The sequence below is a fragment of the Castor canadensis genome, chromosome 19, assembly GCF_047511655.1.
Source record: "Castor canadensis chromosome 19, mCasCan1.hap1v2, whole genome shotgun sequence".
Taxonomy (NCBI): domain Eukaryota; kingdom Metazoa; phylum Chordata; class Mammalia; order Rodentia; family Castoridae; genus Castor; species Castor canadensis.
Window position 1 is genome coordinate 23988053 of NC_133404.1, and position 15423 is coordinate 24003475.

Below are 15423 nucleotides of genomic sequence, written 5' to 3' on the forward strand. Positions count from 1 at the left end.
AGTATAAGCCATAATAGGAAGGAACAAGGGTTTTAGCTGGTTGAGATAAGGATAGCTATACAGGGAGTTGACTCACATTAATTTCCTGTGCATGTGTGTTACCTTCTAGGTTAATTCTTTTTGATCTCACCTTTTCTCTAGTTCCTGATGACCAGTCTTTAACTAGGCATTCGTGTCACATCCATGGGTCCTTCACCTCATCATGGCATGAGTTCCTTCCACATTTTTCTAGAAATGTAAGTTTCAGGGTTTATGTTTTAATTTTAATTCATTGGAATTGTTTTCTGTCTGGGATGAGTTCAATTTCATTTGTTTACATGTGCATTTACAATTTTTGTCACATCACTTGAAGAGACTTCTATTTTCACCATTTGTATTCTTGGCACACTTATTGTAGGTCTACTTACTGTATATATACTTCTGGGCTCTCTATTATGTGACTGCTTTACTTATTCCATTAATCATTTATATCAGCATGAAGTCATTGTTCATACATCTTCATTTTCTGACACTGGAAGGTACTTCATATGTATCTGACAATTTTTGTGCTTTAGCCCTGCAATCAAGCATTTCTCCAAAGAATGATTTTGTTTTGTAATTGGACTTTGGTATTTTAAAACTAGATGTGCTTGATATTCTTGGATGGTTACCAGATTTAAAATTTTACCTTAATAATAAAACCTTTGTATTTTTGGATATGTATTTTCCTTCAGTGCTTATGTTTGACTTTCCTATATCAGGGCCGGTAGGGTGCCTTAAGTGGTAGAGCACCTGCCTAGCAGGCATGAAGTCCTCAGTTTAAACCCCAGTACTGCCCAAAAAAAATCATTAAATAAATAAAAATGTAAAAGGTGGAGTGGAAAGGGACTTAGCATTTAGCACAGGAAACTGTCCATAGAGATACTGTGCCCCTTGTTACTCTTTTCTGTTAGGAACCAATGACAGGAATTTAGAACTGAGACTCAGAATTGGCTGCTGTTGGCACAAGCCTGTAGTTCTAGCTACCTGACAGGCTGAGATTAAAAGGAGAGCAATTTGAAGCTAGCCTGAGAGAATAGTTCACGAGAACCTGTCTCATAATTACCCAACCCAAATGAAGACTGGCAGAGTAATTGATGTCGTAGAGCACATGCCTACTAATTATGAGGCCCTGAGTTCAAAACCGTAGCAAAAAAAAGAATTGAGAACACAGGTAGCCAAAAACCTTAACTAAACAAGCATCAAATAAAGAAATAAAGAAACAAACAAAAAAGTCCATTACTTTATTTCCTGCAAGTCCAAGGAAAAATGTAGGAAACTTAAGTACTGAATAAATGCAGGGTCAGGAAGTAAAATGCTGCCAATTGTATATTACTTGATTTATAGACACAACTGTAGGTATAGTAGAAAAATTAAGAATTATGTATATATCAGTGTGGTCTGAATGGTGGCATCCACCTAAAATTTACATTTTGAAATTTATTCCACAATGATACATTATTAAGAGGATTTAGCACTTGATCATTTTCAAAAATGGCATTAGTCCCTTATCAACACCGTGAATGCTGCTGCCTCAGCCTGTCTGCTGTGTGAGAGGATCCAGAGGGTGTCATCTATGAAACAGGAGTCCCTCATTGCACATACAGTCCTGCTATCACCTTAATCTTAGGACTGCCCAGGCTCTACCACTGTGAAAAATATATTTCTATTATTCATACATTACCCACACAGAGGTGTTGTCTTCTAGCAGCATGAACACTCTAATACAGCAGTATGTTTGATAGTCAACATACAGATTATATACATTATGTATGAATATATAATATTTAACATAAATGTCATGTCAGAAATATAAATATATTACAGCTAAATTAAAACAAAATTCTATAATTTTATTTAATTGGAAATTCAAAGTTTGCATGCTTAATTTACATACTGAATTACATACATAGTTAAATTTAAAAAGTTGAGTAAATTTTGTGCCTGTACAACACAGGTTTATCTTAACTTTAATATTTTCTAAAAGGTGCAGATTAACAAGTTTTCATGGCCTTAATCTCTACTAAGACTCAATTAATAGACATACTTGGAAATAACAGTGCTTTAATCATTGTGGCACTTTTGATCTTTAAATGTAACTAAATATAATATTAAAAATATGTCTATTTAAATTTAACTATAACCTTGATTAAATTTCACAGACATGAAACCCATTGCCCTAAGTTATATTAGGTGTAAATGTTCTAATGTAATAAAACATAAAATTAAAGAAATCTTTCAGAATCACAACTTGTTTTGCTAAAATATCACCTCATTACTCCCCCAGCTAAAAACAGTTAATATGCTCATGATAATTGAAAATAGGGCCCTCAAGAATCATGAATAAATATCTATCTTGTCTATTTAATGAAGTTATGTGTATCCTTACTCATCCTGGTAATCCAATTTTACCTGTTCTCAAACTCAAGAAAAAAATATAGGGCATGCTTAAATGAACTTATACTATCTCTTTTTTCTTGGTAGTACTAGTGTTTGAACACAGGGCTTTGTGTTGCTACGCTGGTACTTTACCAATTCAGCCATGTCACTGTCCCTGGACTACTACAGTTTCAATGCTGTGGTCTCTTTCACCAAAGCTCCCCAACCCACACAATATTATGAAAATTATTAACATGGCTTCCAATATAAAGACAAGAACTGGGCAGTAGTCTTGGAGGTGTTCCTCAGGTGGTGGAGAACCTGCCTAACAAGGGCAAGGTTTTGATTTCAACCCCAGTATAACAAAAAAAAATAATATAGGAAGGGAGGGAAGGGGGAAAAAGAGGAAGGAAGGGAGGGAGGAAGGTGGAAGGGAGGGAAGGAAGGAAGGAAAGAGAAGATTCAATGGAAGGAAGGAGAGGGAAGGAAGGAAAGGAAGGAATGAAAGAGAAGATTCAATGGAAGGGAGGGAGAGAGGAAAGAAGGAAGGATGGAAGAAAGAAAAAAAGAACTGGCAAATATCATGCAGTTGGCTAATTTGTCTTTTTCATTTCCTATTGTTTTTGGCAGTACTAGGGTTTTTTTTTTCTTTTATTATTCATATGTGCATACAAGGATTGGTTCATTTCTCCCCACTGCCCCCACCTCCCTTACCACCCGCTCCGCCCCCTCCCTCTCCCCCCCCAATACCCAGCAGAAACTATTTTGCCCTTATCTCTAATTTTGTTGTAGAGAGAGTATAAGCAATAATAGGAAGGAACAAGAGTTTTTGCTGGTTGAGATAAGGATAGCTATACAGGGCATTGACTCACATTGATTTCCTGTGCGTGGGTGTTACCTTCTAGGTTAATTCTTTTTGATCTAACCTTTTCTCTAGTACCTGTTCCCCTTTTCCTATTGGCCTCAGTTGCTTTAAGGTATCTGCTTTAGTTTCTCTGCGTTAAGGGCAACAAATGCTAGCTAGTTTTTTAGGTGTCTTACCTATCCTCGTCCCTCCCTTGTGTGCTCTCGCTTTTATCATGTGTTCATAGTCCAATCCCCTTGTTGTGTTTGCCCTTGATCTAATGTCCACATATGAAGGAGAACATACGATTTTTGGTTTTTTGAGCCAGCCTAACCTCACTCAGAATGATGGTCTCCAATTCCATCCATTTACCAGCGAATGATAACATTTCATTCTTCTTCATGGCTGCATAAAATTCCATTGTGTATAGATACCACATTTTCTTAATCCATTCGTCAGTGATGGGGCATCTTGGCTGTTTCCATAACAAGGCTATTGTGAATAGTGCCGCAATAAACATGGATGTGCAGGTGCCTCTGGAGTAACAGTCTTTTGGGTATATCCCCAAGAGTAGTATTGCTGGATCAAATGGTAGATCAATGTTTAGCTTTTTAAGTAGCCTCCAAATTTTTTTCCAGAGTGGTTGTACTAGTCTACATTCCCACCAACAGTGTAAGAGGGTTCCTTTTTCCCCGCATCCTCGCCAACACCTGTTGTTGGTGGTGTTGCTGATGATGGCTATTCTAACAGGGGTGAGGTGGAATCTTAGCGTGGTTTTAATTTGCATTTCCTTTATTGCTAGAGATGGTGAGCATTTTTTCATGTGTTTTCTGGCCATTTGAATTTCTTCTTTTGAGAAAGTTCTGTTTAGATCACATGCCCATTTCTTTATTGGTTCATTAGTTTTGGGAGAATTTAGTTTTTTAAGTTCCCTGTATATTCTGGTTATCAGTCCTTTGTCTGATGTATAGTTGGTAAATACTTTCTCCCACGCTGTGGGTGTTCTCTTCAGTTTAGAGACCATTTCTTTTGATGAACAGAAGCTTTTTAGCTTTATGAGGTCCCATTTATCTATGCTATCTCTTAGTTGCTGTGCTGCTGGGGTTTCATTGAGAAAGTTCTTACCTATACCTACTAACTCCAGAGTATTTCCTACTCTTTCTTGTATCAACTTAAGAGTTTTTGGTCTGATATTAAGATCTTGATCCATTTTGAGTTAATCTTGGTATAGGGTGATATACATGGATCTAGTTTCAGTTTTTTGCAGACTGCTAACCAGTTTTCCCAGCAGTTTTTGTTGAAGAGGCTGCTATTTCTCCATCGTATATTTTTAGCTCCTTTGTCAAAGATAAGTTGCTTATAGTTGTGTGGCTTCATATCTGGATCTTCTATTCTGTTCCACTGTTCTTCATGTCTGTTTTTGTGCCAGTACCATGCTGTTTTTATTGTTATTGCTTTGTAATATAGTTTGAAGTCAGGTATTGTGATACCTCCTGCATAGTTCTTTTGACTGAGTAATGCCTTGGCTATTTGTGGCCTCTTGTGTTTCTATATAAATTTAACAGTAGATTTTTCAATCTCTTTAATGAATGTCATTGGAATTTTGATGGGAATTGCATTAAACATGTAGATTACTTTGGGGAGTATCAACATTTTTACTATGTTGCTTCTACCAATCCACGAGCATGGGAGATCTCTCCACTTTCTATAGTCTTCCTCAATCTCTTTCTTCAGAAGTGTATAGTTTTCCTTGTAGAAGTCTTTCACATCTTTTGTTAGGTTTACACCTAGGTATTTGATTTTGTTTGAGGCTATTGTAAATGGAATTGTTTTCATACATTCTTTTTCCGTTTGCTCATTGTTAGTGTATAGAAATGCTAATGATTTTTCTATGTTGATTTTATATCCTGCTACCTTGCTATAGCTATTGATGATGTCTAGAAGCTTCTGAGTAGAGTTTTTTGGGTCTTTAAGGTATAGGATCATGTCATCTGCAAATAGGGATATTTTGACAGTTTCTTTACCTATTTGTATTCCTTTTATTCCTTCTTCTTGCCTAATTGCTCTGGCTAGTACTATGTTAAATAGGAGTGGAGATAGTGGGCATCCTTGTCTGGTTCCTGATTTTAGAGGGAATGGTTTTAATTTTTCTCCATTATATATAATGCTGGCTGTAGGTTTGTCATATATAGCTTTTATAATGTTGAGGAACTTTCCTTCTATTCCTAGTTTTCTTAGAGCTTTTATCATGAAATGATGTTGGATCTTATCAAAGGCTTTTTCTGCATCTATTGAGATGATCAAGTGCTTTTTGTCTTTTCTTCTGTTAATGTGGTTTATTATGTTTATTGATTTTCGTATGTTGAACCACCCCTGCATCCCTGGGATGAAGCCTACTTGGTCGTGGTGAATAATCTTTTTGATGTGTTGCTGAATTCGGTTTGCCATTATTTTGTTGAGGATTTTTGCATCAATGTTCATTAAGGAGATTGGCCTATAGTTCTCTTTTTTGGAGGTGTCTTTGCCTGGTTTTGGGATAAGTGTAATACTGGCTTCATAAAATGTGTTTGGCAGTTTTCCTTCCCTTTCTATTTCATGGAACAGTTTAAGGAGGGTTGGTATCAGTTCTTCTTTAAAGGTCTGATAGAATTCAGCAGAGAATCCATCAGGTCCTGGACTTTTCTTTTTGGGGAGACTCTTGATTGCTGCTTCAATTTCATTTTGTGTTATAGGTCTATTCAGGTGATTAATTTCCTCTTGGTTCAGTATTGGATGATCATATGTATCTAGAAATCTGTCCATTTCTTTAAGATTTTCAAATTTATTTGAATGTAGGTTCTCAAAGTAGTCTCTGATGATTTCCTGGAGTTCCATGGTGTTTGTTGTTATCTCCCCTTTTGCATTCCTAATTCTACTAATTTGGGTTTTTTCTCTCCTCATTTTAGTCAGGTTTGCCACGGGTACTAATTTGGGTTTTTTCTCTCCTCATTTTAGTCAGGTTTGCCAGGGGTCTATCGATCTTGTTTATTTTTTCAAGAACCAACCTTTTGTTTCATTAATTCTTTGTATGGTTTTTTTGGTTTCTATTTCGTTGATTTCAGCTCTTATTTTTATTATTTCTCTCCTTCTATTTGTTTTGGGATTTGCTTGTTCTTGTTTTTCTAGGAGTTTGAGATGTATCATTAGGTCATTGATTTGGGATCTTTCAATCTTTTTAATATATGCACTCATGGCTATAAACTTTCCTCTCAAGACTGCCTTAGCTGTGTCCCATAGGTTCCGGTAGGTTGTGTTTTCATTTTCATTGACTTCTAGGAACTTTTTAATTTCCTCTTTTATTGCATTGATGATCCACTCTTCATTAAGTAATGAGTTATTTAGTTTCCAGCTGTTTGCATGTTTTTTGTCTTTACTTTTGTTGTTGAGTTCTACTTTTACTGCATTGTGGTCAGATAGTATGCACGGTATTATTTCTATTTTCTTATATTTGCTGAGGCTTGCTTTGTGCCCTAGGAGATGATCTATTTTGGAGAAGGTTCCATGGGCTGCTGAGAAGAATGTATATTGTGTAGAGGTTGGATGAAATGTTCTGTAGACATCTACTAGGTCCACTTGATCTATTGCATATTTTAGATCTTGGATTTCTTTATTGAGTTTTTGTTTGGATGACCTATCTATTGATGATAATGGAGTGTTAAAGTCTCCCACAACCACTGTGTTGGCATTTATATATTCTTTTAGGTCTTTCAGGGTATGTTTGATGAAATTGGGTGCGTTGACATTGGGTGCATACAGATTGATGATTATTATTTCCTTTTGGTCTATTTCCCCTTTTATTAGTATGGAATGTCCTTCTTTATCTCGTTTGATCAATGTAGGTTTGAAGTCTACTTTGTCAGAGATAAGTATTGCTACTCCTGCTTGTTTTCGGGGGCCATTGGCTTGGTAAATCTTCCAGCCTTTCATCCTAAGCATATGCTTATTTCTGTCAGTGAGATGAGTCTCCTGTAAGCAACAAATTGTTGGATCTTCTTTTTTAATCCATTTTGTCAAACGGTGTCTTTTGATGGGTGAATTAAGTCCATTAACATTAAGTGTTAGTACTGATAGGTATGTGGTGATTCCTGCCATTTAGTTGTCTTAGTTATTTGAAGGTTTGATTGTGTGTACCTAACTTGATGTTACTCTCTACTGTCTTGCTTTTTCTTATCCTGTGGTTTGGTGCTGCCTGCCTTTTCACGGTTAAGTTGGGTGTCACTTTCTGTGCTCAGGATCCCTTGCAGAATCTTTTGTAATGGTGGCTTTGTGGTCACATATTGTTTTAGTTTCTGCTTATCATGGAAAACTTTTATTGCTCCATCTGTTTTGAATGATAGCTTTGCAGTACTAGGGTTTTAACTCAGGGTGTCATGCTTGTTAGGCAGGCACTCTACCTCTAGAGCCTCTTGGCCAGCCCTGTTTTGTCTTGGATATTTCAAGATAGAGACTCAAGAAATTGCAGCCAAAGAATATAGACAACATAAAGAGATGTATAATGAGCAATGAGGTTGAGTAGTAATGACCCATGGGGGTGAGTAATATTGAGCCTCCCAATAAAAAAGCCAAAGATTGGAGAGATTTGCTGCTGTGTTCACCAGTCCTTTAAAGAAGAGATAACACAAAAGCTTCAAAATATTTCCACAAAATGGAGAATTTAGGAATGATTGTCTCATTTTACACATATAAGCAAACACATATACACACACACACACACACACACATAAAAGTGGGCATGTGTGTGGCTTAGGGATCTGGGTATTGTCTCTTGAAAATTGTGCTTCTGTGACTTTTTTGTGGATATATTTTTGGGTGTGCTAAAATGTGGTAGAGTTAATGTGGATGAAAACAGGAAAATTTCTATGTTGTCAACTTAGGTCCGAGTAGGAGAGATGCTATTTACATGTGTTGAAGAATGGAGCTCAGTTAAAAAAGCCAACTGTTGAAATGCTAAGACTTTTTCATGTATGCTACGTTTACATCAAAATCAAATTTAGTAGTATGGATGGAAAAATGGAGGTAGACTCCATGCATACCAGAAGCAAGTCTCTGGCCTATTTATTTTGGTTTGTTTTACTTTGTTTTGTTGTGATACTGGAGATTGACCTCAGGGCCTATACCTTGAGCCACTCCACTAGTCCTTTTTTCTGATGGGGTTTGTTGAAATAGAGACTGATGAATTATTTTGCAGGGCTGGCTTTGAACCACGATCCTCCTGATCTCTCTGCCTCCTGAGTAGGTAGGATTATAGGCATGAGCCATCTGTGCCTGGCATTGTCCCAATTCTTGTTTGACTTGGCCATTGTCCTTATTGCCAAGATGATTTCTAATAGCATCCACACATAATTTTTTTCTGGTTTGAGTCCTAGAACCATGTGTTAATATGGAGCCATTCATCAATGATGAAAGATTTGTATGCCTGGCCTGGGGTTAGCCAGAAAAAAGGAATGCATTTGAGAATCCATTTCCTGGGTGTCATTTTACCTACTTGTTAATACTAGAGTTCCATTGTATAAATGTCTTCTTTTGTGGGATCACACTGTATAATACTTCCTTATGATTTGTATAAAATATCTTAGTATAAGATTTAGTGTTTTCATTCAGGTATGGGATTTTATTAGATATGTCACAGTTACAAATAGGTGATTCCCTCTATCTTTGGGAAGGTAATGGTGAGATCTGAATATGTAGATTGAATCCATGCAGGGTTTTTTTTTTCATTTCTAGGTTTCATTTGCTGGGCCTTTGACTTTGGATTTTGAAAATGGTCAGGCCCTATTTATTATTCCAAGAATATTTCTTTATTTTGTTAAATACATAATTTTTATTTCTGAAAGTATCATTCTGTAATTTAAAGGTCATTCTCTGGCATTGGGGCTGTAGCTCAGTGCTAGAGAATTTACCTTGGCTTAATCCAGTAGCAAAGAAAAAACAAAGAGAGTAGTAACATGAAAGGCTTATTTTCCATTATGGTTTTTAAAATTCTACATATTAAAGAATTATCTTTTGTCTTATGTCCCTTATGCCATGCGACTTGTTTAGACAAAGTCAAACAGCACTTGTAATACAGGTTGTTAGGTATTCTATGATAAAACTCTTGTAAATAGTATAAAGGGGTAGAGGGAGAGGGTTGATTCAAGTGGTAGAGCAAGGTCCTGAGTTTCAACTACAGTACCACAAAATAATTGAAAAAACATAGTATAAAAGCATGTCTGGAGACAGGCTAATCTTAAAATTATTTGACTGCAGTAATAACAAGGAATAAACCAATATTTCCATTAATAAACCTTTTTTGAGAGTCCAAGTTTCATTAAAATATAAGTGAGTTCATAAGTGTTTTTTATTTCCTTACTTTAATCCCACAAAACTAAATGTAGATCTTGATTGTGTCCAGATACCAGCAACTCAGAAACTATTGTTTGTAAATTAATGTGATTTTCTTTAAATGGCCTCAGATGTTGGTTCAAAATTGCATCTGTAATAGTAGGTCATAACTGAAATATTTCTTTTCTACAAAATATTATCTTCAGTTCTCTGTTAGACCAAAAGCTTAGGAGCCATTGAGATTTTTTGTTAATATATGCATGCTAAAATTATATTCTCAATGTAGTTATTTCCTGTCTTACATCAGTCCCCTTTTCTGTTCATCTTATAAGATGCATATGGTCAATTTGAGTAATTTTGTGGATAATAAAAGGTCTATCAGTAGAATAGTGATAATATTCAATTCAAACATTATGTACGTTTGAGAAGACAACCTTTTTGTCACTGTAACAGCTCCTTTCCTTCTCTCTTCTCTGTTAACCACACTTACTTCTGAAAACCACCATTTCATTCTCTATTTGTGAGGTGAACTTTAGAAATTCTTTTATGATGGAGATTGTGCAGTGCTTGTATTTGCTTGCCTTATGGATTTTTTCATTTCCCTAATGTACTCCAGGTTAATCCTTGTTAAGGACAGGATTTCCTTTCTTTCTTAGAAGTGAATAGTACATCATAATCAGTTTCTTGTTGGTGGGAGTGGATCTGTGAACGGAAGCCATGAACTTTCTCATATCAAGCATGTATATTATCACTGAGCAGCATGCAAATCCCCTTTCAGAAATTTTAATAGTGGTGTAAATTGAGACATTCACTCAGGAAAACAGCCAGAAAGAGCCTTGTAGGGTGAGTCAGGGAAATAGCCCTACTCAGGAAGGAAAGTGTATGGGAAAAAGATAATATGCACTGGTTAGTTTTTGATCATACTTATCCAAAATGAAAAGACAGGTTAGCAAGAGAACAATAATTCATGCTGTTTTGTTTTTGTTTTTTGGCAGTTTTGGTGGTCAATCCCAAGGCTGCTAGCAGAAGATCCTGTGTTTAGCATGTACGAGGCCCTAGGTTCAATTCCTGGAACTAAAACAAACTAAATAACTTTCTGAAGTGGAGGTTTTTGTAGGCCATCCCTTAAAGAATAGCATAGTACTCTTAAGTACATTGGTACATTTTATAATTGATACATCTGTCTTACTACCACTTATGCTCAAAGCCTGACTTAGTGGTTAGTATAAACCTAGTTTATTTATCTAAATTTTTGTGAGGTATTTATAGATTATTTGCTGACAAGTTTTAGTCTGCAGTCTTTACATATTATAATGCTATTGTGGCCTTACAACATAGCACGAAGCAGCCACTATTGCTGCTGCAATGGTCCAGTTCTGAGTGTGAGCTGAAATGTAGCAAGAAATGAATAAAAGAGCCCAGACCCTATCTCAGTCTGTCTCCAGTCTTTGTTTTTATAAACTCTGTTAAGATACCTTTTCTCTCATGTCATAAACACTTTTTAAGTCTCGTTTATGACTTCTTACTCTACCCTTTTCTTATGAATTTCTTCTCCTAATTTTCAGGATATTGGGTATATGATGTCATTTTATTATAAAATATGGAATAGTAAAAATCATGGAATGTTTGTCAAAAGTCTGTTTTCAGTCCTTTTTTGTTTCATTTGTTTGGTTTCCTTCTGCAAGCATGTTTTGGCTTTTGATCTGACTTTCCGCTTTGTGTGTGTGTGTGTGTGTGTGTATAAGAAATATATGTAGGTGTGTGTATATACACATAAGAATATAAGAAATCACTTTTTCTTAAGACTGATCTTAATTGGGCAGGCTAGTGTACATGTCTTTTTCCAGAACATGGTCAGCTAAGGGGGGAGTATCATGAGTTCAAAGGCAACTGAGTCTATGTAGAGTTTAAAGACATCATGGGCTATGTAACAAAACCTTATCTCATGAAACAAACATTAACAAATAAACAAGGAATATTTTCTCTCAATCTTTGGATTTTATTTTCATTTTTTTGTTAATAATTTGATCCTTTAACTTGTTCATTGATGACTGATTGATTTGAATGACAGAGACTTACATATACAAGGATGGGCATAAACCAGTGAGCCAAGTCCTCATGCCTTGTGTTTTGTTCTCAGAATATCTACCTATGTAGGTCAGATTGATCAAGAACTAGCTATGTACACCAGATGGCTCTCTGTCTGGGATTCTCCTGCTTTTGCTACCTAAGTTCTTAGATTAGAGGAATAAATAAACATGCTCACCCTTGATAGTATAATTTGATTAACAAAATGCTTAATTCTAATGAAATTCAATTTATTTATTTTTTGCTTGTATTACTTGTGCATTTTTTGTTATCAGAAAACATTGTTTAAAATACGAACATAAAAATGTATTCCTAAGTTTCCTCTACTACTTACTCTCATTATTAGGTATATGCTACTTTTGAGTACCTTCTTTTTATGGCATGAGGGAGGAGTCCAACTTGCCTGCATACACATACCTACTTTTACTAGAAAAACTTGTTCAACATTATTTTTCATAATGACTTGATTTAACATTTTTCAAAACCACCTGGCTGTAAGTGTATATATGATTTTTGGTTAGATACTTTAATCACAGGTCTCTGTGTGTACCCTTAAGTCAATGTCACAACATAAATATTTTTGTTTTTTAATTAGTGCATATTAATTTTACAAATGGGTTTCACCATGGGATGTCACACATGCATAAAGTATTTCCTCATCTGACTGACCTTCTCAATTGCCCCCTCTTTCCCCCATCACCCTGTCTGTCCCTAATTTATCAGCTGTTTTCTAAGGGTTTCCTTATGCCATCTCTCTTACAGACACAATGTATTTTGACATCATTTATTCCCATCATTCTCATTACCTCTCCTGCCTACCTATTTTCCCCTGAATGGTTCCACAATTAGAAGCATGCTGTATTAATATACAGATACATACACATAATTTCATTCTGTAAACTGAAAATATAACTACAGTGTGTTCTTTATCCGTCCATAAGTTGGAGGACATTCATGCTAATTGAATAACTTGGCTATGTTGACTAATGCTGCAATAAACATGGGTGTGCAGTTGTCTGTATTGGATCTTGACTTACATTCCTGTAGCTATATGTGAAAGAGTGGGATGGTTAGAACATATTGTAATTTTTGTTTTAAGTTTTTTTGAAGAACCTCTATAACAATTTCCATAGTGGTTGCACTAACTTGCATTCTCACCAAAAGTATGTAAGGGCTACATCCTCTACAGTGTGTGTTGTTTGCTTGTGTTCTTGATAATAGCCATTCTGACTGGTGTGTAATACAATCCGAATGTCATTTTGATTTGTATCTCATTTATAGCCGGTATGTTTCAACATTGAACATTTCTTCATTTTTTTATTGGACATTTTTTAGTTTGTTCTTTAACAAAATCATTCAGTCCATTTGCCCATTTATTAATTGGGTTCATGGTTCTTTTGGATTTTGTTTTTTTGAGCCCATTGTCACATATGTAGCTGGAAAATATTTTCCCTGACTAACCATTCATTACAGTGACTATTTTCTTTGGTATGCAGAAGATTTTGAGTTTGATGCAACCATGTTCTTCAATCCTTGTTCTTATTTTCTTGACAGTTGGAGCCCTGTTCAGGAAGTTGTTGCCTATGACTTTATCTTTCAGTGAGTTTTGTGTCTTTTTCTGGATTACTTACAAAGTTTCAGATCTTACATTAATGTCTTTGTTCCATTTTCACTTGATTTTTGTTCAGTGCAAGCAAAAGGGATTATCTAGTATTAGTGTCCTACATGTGGATATCCAGTTTTGTTGACATAGGATTTTTACACCTTTGTTGAAAATCACCTGACTTTAACTCTGTGGGTTTATTTCAGCATCATCTGATCCCTTAGGCTGGATGCCTGTTTGTGTGCTAGCACCATGGTATTTTATTGCTGTGGGTCTGTAGCATAATTTGAAGAGAGATGCTATGATGTGATGCCTCCAGTCTTGCTGTTTTTGCTTAGTATTTCTTTAGCTATTTGAGTCTTGTGTACATCCATATCAACTTTAGGGTTAATTGAATTTTTTTTTACCTGTGGAAGAATGTCATTGGAATTCTGATGGATATTTCCTTGAATGTATACATTATTTTGGTTGTCAAGCAATATTAACATCTTGATTGTGCTAATCCAAGCACATAGATGTCTTCTTTAACATGTATTATCTTTAACTTCTTTCTTCTGTATTTTATACTCTTCTTGTTGACATCTTTTCCCTCTACAGTTAAATTCACTCCTAGATATTTATTTAGAAGCTATTGTGAATGGAATTCTTTTCTCCATTTCTTCCATTGCTTATTGTTTATATATTGTAGAGTTACTGATTTTGTATATTGTCTTTGTGTCTTGCTGTTTTTCTCAAAATGACTTAGGTATAATAACATCAGTTCATCTGCACATGGATAATCTGTCTTCTTGCTTCCTATTTGAATACCTATTATTTCTTTTTGTTGCCTAGGAATTATAATACTTTATTGATAAACAGTTAGGAGAGTGTTCAGCTTTGTTCTTATTCCTAACTTCAGAGAACATGGTTTCAATATTGTTTAATATGATGTTGGCTCCTGGCAACTCATACATATTCTGTGGTATGATAAGTTACATTCTTTTAATTCCTTTTTTTTTCAGAACTTTTGTCAAATAAGGACATTGAATTTTCTCAAAGGCTTTTTCTGAAGCTATTGATATGATCATGTGAATTTTGTTGTTGATGTTGATATGGTGTATGATGTTTATATATTTGCATGTGTTGAAATATACTTCTATCCCTGGAATGAATCACATCAATCATGGTGTATGCTCTTTTTGATTTTTGTTAGATTTGGTTTGCGAATATCTTGGTATTGGGATAACGCTTAAGTTTGAATTTAGGGCTTCATGCTTGGCAGGAATTAGAAGCACTCTACAAGTCTTTGGTTTGCAAGTATTATATTGAGAGTTGAAAAAATGTGATACAGAAATCTATGTTATACAGCTGTGCTGTAATTCAGTCAGCAAAGATTATCTCCTCCTTTCCATGCTGTTGTTGAAAAGGTACAGTAAGTGACAGGAGCTGAATGCCAAGGGAATGTGGCAGCTTAGGGCTTAGGAATGACCTCATCACCACTCGATTATATCATCACTGAGATGCAGGACCTGCTTGTAATCTCAGCATGCAGTAGTCACAGGCAGGAAGATCTTGCATTTGATGTCAGCTGACATGCCTAGTGAGACCATTTCTCAGCAAAAAAGCAACAACAATACACTGTGATCTACATATAGTTAAAATGTTGGAATACATTTATGTATTTTCATTACAAATAGTTATTTTGGAGATGAGTGTCTCATGAACTATTTGGTATGGCTGGCCCAGTACTGTGATCTTCTATGTCTCAGCCTGCTAAGTAGCTAGAATTATATGTGTGTCCCGCCATTGTCTAACCTCCATACTGTTCTTTATATTTATATTCCTTGTCATTATGTATTCAAGCAGTAGGGATACTGCTATACTTGTCCTTAACAGTACATGTTATTTTGTTTCTTTCACTTTATATTATATGTTCAGTGTTTCTCCATCATGTTGTGGTAAATGCAGTTTATTCATTTTCACTACCAGATTGTATTGTAGCCTTAAATGTTTCTATGTTATGTATGTGTGTAATAGTGTGTTTAGTAGATAGACACACAGATATATATAAAACATTATATAAATAAATGTTAAGCATTAAATATACAAATACTATGCATACTCAAAATATATGTGTGTATATATGTATATA

General features: G+C 35.3%; 1 protein-coding gene across 39 annotated transcripts in view; it reads left to right on the forward strand.

Annotated features, from left to right (window-relative positions):
• LOC109680562 (uncharacterized) overlaps positions 1-15423 on the forward strand; it is a 472009-nt gene that overhangs the window by 322672 nt on the left and 133914 nt on the right. For 25 of the 39 annotated variants that reach the window (XR_012443906.1, XR_012443883.1, XR_012443884.1 and 22 more), the window contains one exon: positions 142-236. The exons of the other annotated variants lie outside the window; for them this stretch is intronic. Coding sequence is in view for 6 of the 25 variants with exons in the window: in XM_074061702.1 (XP_073917803.1) it covers positions 142-236 (95 nt within the window). In the remaining 19 variants the exon portion in view is untranslated. The remainder of the gene's footprint in view (positions 1-141; positions 237-15423) is intronic. 39 annotated transcript variants of the gene reach the window in all.